Source organism: Vicia villosa, linkage group LG6, assembly GCF_029867415.1.
Source record: "Vicia villosa cultivar HV-30 ecotype Madison, WI linkage group LG6, Vvil1.0, whole genome shotgun sequence".
Lineage (NCBI taxonomy): Eukaryota > Viridiplantae > Streptophyta > Magnoliopsida > Fabales > Fabaceae > Vicia > Vicia villosa.
This window is the reverse complement of record NC_081185.1, coordinates 159,515,789-159,524,137: the sequence shown is the minus strand read 5'-3', so window position 1 is coordinate 159,524,137 and position 8,349 is coordinate 159,515,789. Positions and strand designations below refer to the sequence as shown.

Here is an 8,349-nt window from a genome sequence, read left to right as displayed (position 1 = left end):
AGGTGAAACGAGTTATCAAAAGTAACAGTCCCACAGAAATTAGCAGACAAACAAGAGCCATTAGGTAAGGTAATGTTTGAAAAAAATGAATAAAAGGGTATACATGGTGTGAAGCACTAGAATCTAAAATCGACATAGAGGGGTGATTGAAAATACTTCTTGTTTGTACAATACCTGATATGAGGGTTGTATCAGAAGGAGCAACTTTGTTTGTCGTGGCTTGTTGTGTGTCCTTGCGAGATTGTTGTAGAAGATACACTAGATGTTTGTACTCTTATTTAGAAATTCCAATTTCCTTGTTGGGAGGCTATGCAGCTTTGGTTTCAGAGGCACTCTTGGGATTGTTGTTTCTATAACCTGGTGAAAAACCGTGTTTGAAATAGCAAGTGTCAATAGTATGGTTAGTCTTGTGACAATTTGTGCAAACCATTATTGCCTTGGGGGTGCCTTTGGGTTTAGGTTTGGTATTGGAACCGCTTGTAGCAAGAACAGTAGGAGATGGTGATGGTGAAGGGAGGATTTGTTGTTGAGCAATTAGGGAATAGACTCTAATAATGTTGGGAAGCGGATCAAGTAAAAGAATATGTGTGTGAATGTTATGATAGTTGTCATTAAGACCCTTCAAGAAACACCTTACATATTCCATATGCTTATAATTGCGAACAGCTCTAGCTAGGTCACAAGTGCAGGGATTAGGGCAAGAGCAAGAAGGTGTAGGCCTAAGATCTTCTAATGCATCCCATAAGATTTTTAGGGCAGTGAAATAAGCAGATAAAGTGCGATCTCCCTGTTGTATGGAATGTATTTCACGAAGAAGATCACAAAAACGGAAGTGGTTACCTTTTTTGAATCTTTCACGAAGATCCTCCCATAGCTCAAAAGCAGAATCAAAGCAAATCGTGCTTTGAGCGATGTGAGGTGATAAAGTCCGATTGATCCAAGATAACACCATGTTGTTTGCGTGTTCCCATAGTTCATAATTGTCATCGGTCAGCGAAGTTTTATTGATTCTCCCATTGATGAAAGAGATCTTGTTCTTGGATGTTAGGGCACGACGCATAGACTTGCTCCAATTGTGATAATTGTTATCATCAAGAGGAGGAGAAACGATCGTAGCACCCGGATTCTCGCCAGGATGGAGATAGTATGGATCTCTTGGATTGAGGGTGGGATCGGTGACTTTTGTTTTGGGTGATTCGGGAATTTCAGAATCGTGATCAGAATCTTGATCGGAAGCCATGGTTGTGTAATGAAGTGGGTGAAAGAAATTGAAACAGAGAAGGGAAGAAAAAATATGATGTAAAGAATAGCATGAAATAGAGTTTATGTGCGGAAGGTGAAGATAAAGATGATGATGAGATGATATTCTACTTATACCATATTACAAGATGAAGTTGCATTTTGGAGAAGATGAAAATGTAAAAGGAAAAGTTTGAACTGAATAACTTTGCCGCCTTACTCATTGAATTGAAAAAAAGAGCTGGATACATCATATATGTAAAACCTAAATGGACTATACTAACAAGGTCTAAGCCCATATAATAAAGGAAATAAAGCCCAATAAATCAAGTTTCTAATACTATCAGTTACTCCTTCTAGTTAGCACATAGAACAGTCTCATAGAGACGAGTAAGATATTTCAAATTTTGGTGCAGGATCAGCGTGCTAGGAGGAATAGGCATTTTAATCGATGGATTTCCGTCGAGTATGCGAGCGTTGTGGATCTCAGTTGAGACAATATGTATAATAGAATAAAATGGAAATATCTAGTACTTCACGATGTACCGGTGTACAGTACGATCAGTGATGGTAACTGCTTCAATCATTGATAATTTTGTGTTTGGAGTTCAGTGTAATTCGTTGTAATCTAGCAATTCCAGTGTGTTATGATCTTCGTTTATCACTTGGAGGTTATTTGCCTCCTAGAGGAGGTGAGTCAGTCATAGATCTACGTTAGAAGTTGGTATGACGAAGATTGTGTCGATGAAGATTAATTGAAGTGATGTGTGATAATGAGGTTGATCAACAACCTTTTATGATCTTGGAGGTAATTACCACTTCTATTTGATAACTCTAGTGCATATTTGAGTTTGTCTTGAATGTTTTTGATTGAGGTGAAAATTTTGTTATAAAATATATCATTTACGGTACTGTAAGTTTTTTCAACTTTAAACATAAGACAATATGAGACTATATGTAACAGATGTTAGTAGTTCTAAAACCCTTTCTTTAGTATTTATTTGGATTAGTGCATAAATTTATCCCAAAATAAAAAATAAAAAAAATCAGAGGTTAACTGAGTTAAGGTGTCTCGACAACAATCGGGACAAATTGCGGAACATTTTACTAATAAAAATAAATTAATTCTTGCATAAATTTTTGTATTTATTATTATTTAGGCATGAGGAGCCAACTCGTTTGTCCCCACACTATTTTAAAACTTGTGTGCGTGTGTGTGATCTAGCGGTGAAACGTTTGGGTCTTGAGAGTGTGTTCATCTCAAGGGCTCAAGTTCGAAACCTGCTAGGTACAAATTGCTTATTAAAAAATCTATTTTAAAATTTTAGTGACTACATGTAAAAGTAAAATAAAATTTGAAAATCAAAGTGTCTTAGAGTTTATAAGTTACGGAATAAAAAGAAATGTATGCTCCTCTCATACAATTTTGTGAAGCCCCCCACCACTAAAGCCTATTTTATTTGCATGCATTTCTTAATTGGTCAATTCAGGCAAAACTAGTAAAACCATATACGTATAAAAGCATAAATACAATGAGAAATTATTTAAAGTCACATAATTTATATTTGTTTTCAAATAAAAAATGTGTAAATAGAGTCAATATGTTAAAATTAAATAATGAAACACCATTTTGTAAAATAGGGGTTTTGCTTAAAAGAGAGGGCTTGTTTGATTTATAGTTTCTAAAAAAACTGTTTTTTAATTTTTAAAATATTGAAAAATAAAAAAAATTGTTTGGATTGGAAAGCTTCTTTTTAAAAACAGTTTTATAAAAATATTTTCAATTTTTCAGTTTTAAAAACTTGAAAACCAAAACAAAATAAAGAAGCTTTGCTTTTCAATTTTAAGTTTTATTTCTTAGAATAAAAAAAAAACAAGCAAAAAAGTGTCACACTTTTCATTAATGGTACGTCTGTAAATGTAAAATTTTGATTATCTATTTTCACATAAGACTTGTGCATGGCTTGAATTACCTTAAAAATCATGCTTTCAACTCCCATTTTTACTATCTTCTGTTTTACTTTGCACCGAGCCATCAATCACTATACATATAACAATATAATGATATATGATTTAAATATAAATTTATATATATTATACATTAACTTGAATAATAATTTATATACGTGATATATATGAAATATATTTATTCTTTTCTTATAATGTATTTAATTTCAACATAATTTTTTTTTTGATAATGGTAATCAATCAAAATCATTAAACTATTATTTTTATTTGAAAACAAATATAAATTATGTGACTGTAAATAAATATTTTTAATGATTTATAATATATTTCTATATTTTTTTAAATTTAACCTTCTTTGCAAATAATTTTTTTAATTAATTTATGACAATATTGTATATCTAACTATAAATATTTGGAAATTTTATTAATAATTAGAACTAAAGTGTTTATTATTTTTTATTGTTTAAAGAAATTTTTAAAAAAATTTGACTATCGAAAAAATTGTTTTATAATTAATTTGGTTTTATGATTGGAAGGTCAATCGTGGAAGCGATCTATCTACTACAATGTGTGATAGAGCAATATCAGAAAGACCGACAAGACATGCACTTACTTTTTATTGATTTGGAGAAGATGTGTGATACAGTGCCTAGAGAGATTTTGTAGAAAGTCCTAGAGAAGAAAAGCATAGGATTGCATATATTCGAGCTATGTAAGATATGTATCATGGGGGTATCGACTAGTGTACAAACATGTGGTGGATAGACAGATTATTTCTTCATTATAATAAGTTTGCATCAAGATTCAACTCTAAGCCCCCTACCTTTTTTACCTTAATTTTGAATGTACTCACGGAACACATTCAAGAGCTAGCATCCAGATGCATACTTTTTGTAGATGATATGGTCCTACTTGAAGAATCAAAGGAGAATTTAAATGATAGGTTAGAGACTTGGAGACAAACTTTAAAAACGCATGATTTTCTCTTAAGCAAAAGTAAGACGGAGTATATGAAATGTAAGTTCAACTAAAAGAAGAAATATTTTTAACATAGAGATGAAAGTTGGAACCTATATCATCCTCAAGTCACGCGGTTTAAATATCTTAGATCAGTAATAGAAAATGATGGAGAAATAGAATGGGATGTAAATCATCGCATTCAAGCTGAATGGTTGAAATGGATGAAGGCTTTAGGGGTTCTATGTGACTCAAAGTTACGGCTCAAGGTGAAGGAATTTTTTTATCAAATTGCAATAAGACCTGCGATGTTGTACGAGAAAGAATATTTAGGCGTTAAGAACCAACACGAGAATAAAGTAAGTGTATTATATTTCATCTCTTATCTTGTACGCACTCTTAAATTACGCTTTCTCGCCATGGATGTTATTTCATCTCTTTCTTCTTGATCATCATTTTAAAGCTACTATGAGTAAGAGTATCTAAATTATCTTTTATTGCATTAGATGTTGTTATCCAAACACTCATTTATTCATCTTGACGATGATGTTATATATGTTTTAGTTATCCAGTAAAATTAATGATTATCTTAGTTTTTATTGTTCGTTAAAAATTAGCTACTTATAACTTGTTTTAATGGTTTTGAGTTACTGTTGTAAAGATTTTCATTTATTAGATGCTAAACTTTGAACACATATTTAAGTTTAACATTCATATATACTATTGAAACCTAAAGTTATTGTATTGGTTAATCGGATAAGAAATTGTATGTTAAGCAATATGATTAATTTCATATTGTTGTTTAGACATAAACAAGAAAAACATAACAATAGGTTATAATATTAAATGATGATTGTGAATATATATATATATATATATATATATATATATATATATATATATATATATATATATATATATATATATATATATATATATATATATATATATATATATAATTGGTCACGGGGATACATGAGGTTAGGATAATGAAATCTAACCCCAAAAATCTCTATTTCATCTATTAAATCCTATTTTTATTCAGTGTTATTTTAACTTAGCTATTGAACAAACAAAAATTTGCTTTAAAAAAAAACAAAAATTTCAAATACTTTACTTAAAATTAAAGTGACTGAATGACTTGTGAATACCGCATCAGTCTTTGTGGAGACGATATAAACAAATATTTATTTTTGTTACTACTCAATAATTATATTTTTTTGTGTAAGCAAGATATTATATAAGGGAGAACTAAGGGTTCTCCAACTTGATTACACAATACAACGGGAAACCCGACCAAAAGAAAGATTACAAACCAAATGCGATTATGAGATATAGAACAAGGGATCCTTGCTAAACTCATAAAAGTAATAATTGTGATGAGTAATTTTCTCGCAAAAAGACCACTTCCACACCAAAAGTTTTATGTTCCAAACGGTGTTGTTAAAGTTCCATACGCCATTCTGAAAACAAACCCCATTTCTTAGTAACCAAATAGTCCATGTGGTAGCTAGACAAACAACACCTAATTTACTATCTTTCATCTTGTGTAGACGAAAGAAATAGTGTCAATCTATAAAATTCGACAAACACTTTTCCTCCAACCTATCTCCTTTTCCAACCTAAAATGCAATTTCACTCCATATCTTCTTAACCACCCCACAATTAAAAAAATGATCCCTGTCTTCTAAGCATATACCACAAAAAATACACTTTGAATTATCTAAAGGAAAAGGAATACCTCTATACACCAAAAGATCCTTTGTAGAAATCCTATTAAGAAAAAGCCTCCACCCAAAAGCCTTGATTTTGTATGGCACATCCATTTTCCAAACTAGCCCAAAAGCTTCATCAAACTTGTTAGAAGGACCATAAGGAATTTGAGATCTCTCATAATGCGCATAACAAGATGCCACCGAAAACTCCAATGTTGAATTACCGGTCCAACCAACCAAATCATTTTCTTCCGACCAACCGCTAAAACCCTTCAATCGCACCCTCAAAGAAGCTACTTCGTCCGAGAGGACAGAATCCTCCAAAACCGACTCGGTTACACCAAAATCACCCCCATTGCCACCGACCTTTGAACCATCCTCCCATGGCCGCCATCGAGACTTTTTTCAAGCAAGAAACCTTGAATAAATACGGGTGTTCAGCTTTCAAGACAATACCACCGAACCAATAAGCTTCCCAAAAAGGAGTTTGAAGCCATTGTGGATAATGAACCTCCCAAGTTAAGAAAGCGATTAGTCCACCCCTCCAAACGATTCTTCATTTTCAACAAAAGAGGAATCCAAGTCGATTCCTTCCTGTGAATACAAGATTACACTCAAAGAGGTTTTTGATTTATGGCAAACTCAAATGGGCATTCAAACAACAAGGAGGAATCAGAAAAGCAAAGCATTTGATCACTCATGAAAGCACAAGGTGATCCACTATGCATATAAGTCGACTCAACACAAGCTGGACATGAAAAATGCAGAAAATCAGCAGTTAGGTCGACCTACTGTCAACCTAGGTCGACCTAAAATGAAGGAAAATCTATATACCTCTGCTAGGTCGACTCACAGACCATTTAGGTCGACTCAAAATGAAGAAATCTTCACATCAGTCTGCTAGGTCGACCTACATGGCAACTAGGTCGACCTAATCTGTGAAAATGTCCCCAGAATGCATCAGAAGAGGATTCTGGTCGACCTACTCCTTCAACAGGTCGACCTAACTGGGAGAAAAATTCTGCAAGCCCTGTTAGGTCGACCTAAGCACTACAAGTGGTCGACCTAACTGATCAAGAAAGTTCAAAAATCAGTTTTTCTTGGTTCTAACTGTTATGCAATCATATATATTGTGCAAGGGTAATTATTCAAGTAACACCAACGACTGAAAGATACACAAATGCTTCTCATCTTCGTTCTTCATCATCTCCAACACAATTACACATAATCATTCTTGCGTTGCGGGTTAGTGATGAGTTCGATAACGTCCATGGAACGGAATTGAAGATTCCTAGTGGGTGAAGGTTTGTGGGGTTTGTTGGTGAATAAAATCTGCGGGTTTTGTCCTCCACGACGGGTGGTTCTTGGGGGTTTTTATCAAGAGGCGTTCATTGAGGATTCGGCTGAGTGTAACGATTGAGGAACGGGGAGTTCAAGGAATCAAGACACTGCAGAAGGGAATCAAAGTGAAGCTCTTGGATAACCTTGATCTTGGTCAAGATTAAGGGGGAAGAAGATTCAAAGGATCGACATAATTGGTTTATCGTTTATCGCTTTGTTATCTTCTTTGTATATACTACTTTCAACATTAATGAAAGATTACCCAATTTCAATTTGGAATTGGGGGCAGACGTAGTCGTAGCGAGGACGATCGACGAACTGCCTAAACAAATATCGTGTTCTTGTCGCTTTTACTTTTCCATTTACATTCTGTTCATATTTGGTTATAATAGCAAATTGATCAACGATTCGAGTGATAAGATTGTGAATTAAGAACCTATATAAACATCACAATCCATCACATATTGAATCACCATCAATTTGATCATTATCACCAAGTGTTTGTATATTTGTTTCTATCACTCTTACTGCATTGCAAACATTGTCCATCATACAAGAAGTTAATCTGATTTTCAATAAGAGCAACGCTTTGATTCTGCAACATATACTCTTATCATTTACTTCAAGTCTTTGACTGGTTTTTTAAACACATATATAATCGTTTCGATAGTGGTTCGGAATAGACGCGAGTCGATTCAGAATCACTTCCGCTGAAAAGTCATTTAAATCCGTAAAACTGTGAACGATCTATTCACCCCCCCTCTAGATCCTAAGGCCAGCGTCTAACAAGTGGTATCAGAGCTCTGGTTTATTCCGTGCTACGTGAAACACTTATTGGAAAGATGGCTTCTGGACCTAAAGGGGCTCATAATAGAGCTCCAGTTTTCAACGGAGAAAACTACGGCTATTGGAAGGATTGTATGTGTGTCCATATCAATGCAATTGATAGGAACATCTGGACAGCTATTGTCAATGGTCCATTTCAGATCACTATGACAAATGCAGCTGGTGCAGTTGTTCCAAAACCAGAAGATACTTGGAATGCTGAAGATGAAAAGAAATATGCATACGATTGGAAAGCGAGAAACATTCTAATCTCAGCTCTAGGAGTTGATGAATACTATCGCGT

General features: G+C 33.7%; 1 protein-coding gene across 1 annotated transcript; it reads right to left on the bottom strand.

The window, feature by feature from the left end:
* Positions 1-307: 307 nt before the first annotated feature.
* LOC131615153 (uncharacterized) lies at positions 308-1,240 on the bottom strand. Its single transcript, XM_058886645.1, has one exon. The coding sequence runs from the start codon at positions 1,238-1,240 to the stop codon at positions 308-310; it is 933 nt and encodes a 310-aa protein (XP_058742628.1).
* Positions 1,241-8,349: the final 7,109 nt, after the last annotated feature.

Bases quoted from the DNA above. Each gene is read 5' to 3' on its own strand.
- LOC131615153 (XM_058886645.1), bottom strand. From the start codon at position 1,240: ATGGCTTCCGATCAAGATTCTGATCACGATTCTGAAATTCCCGAATCA.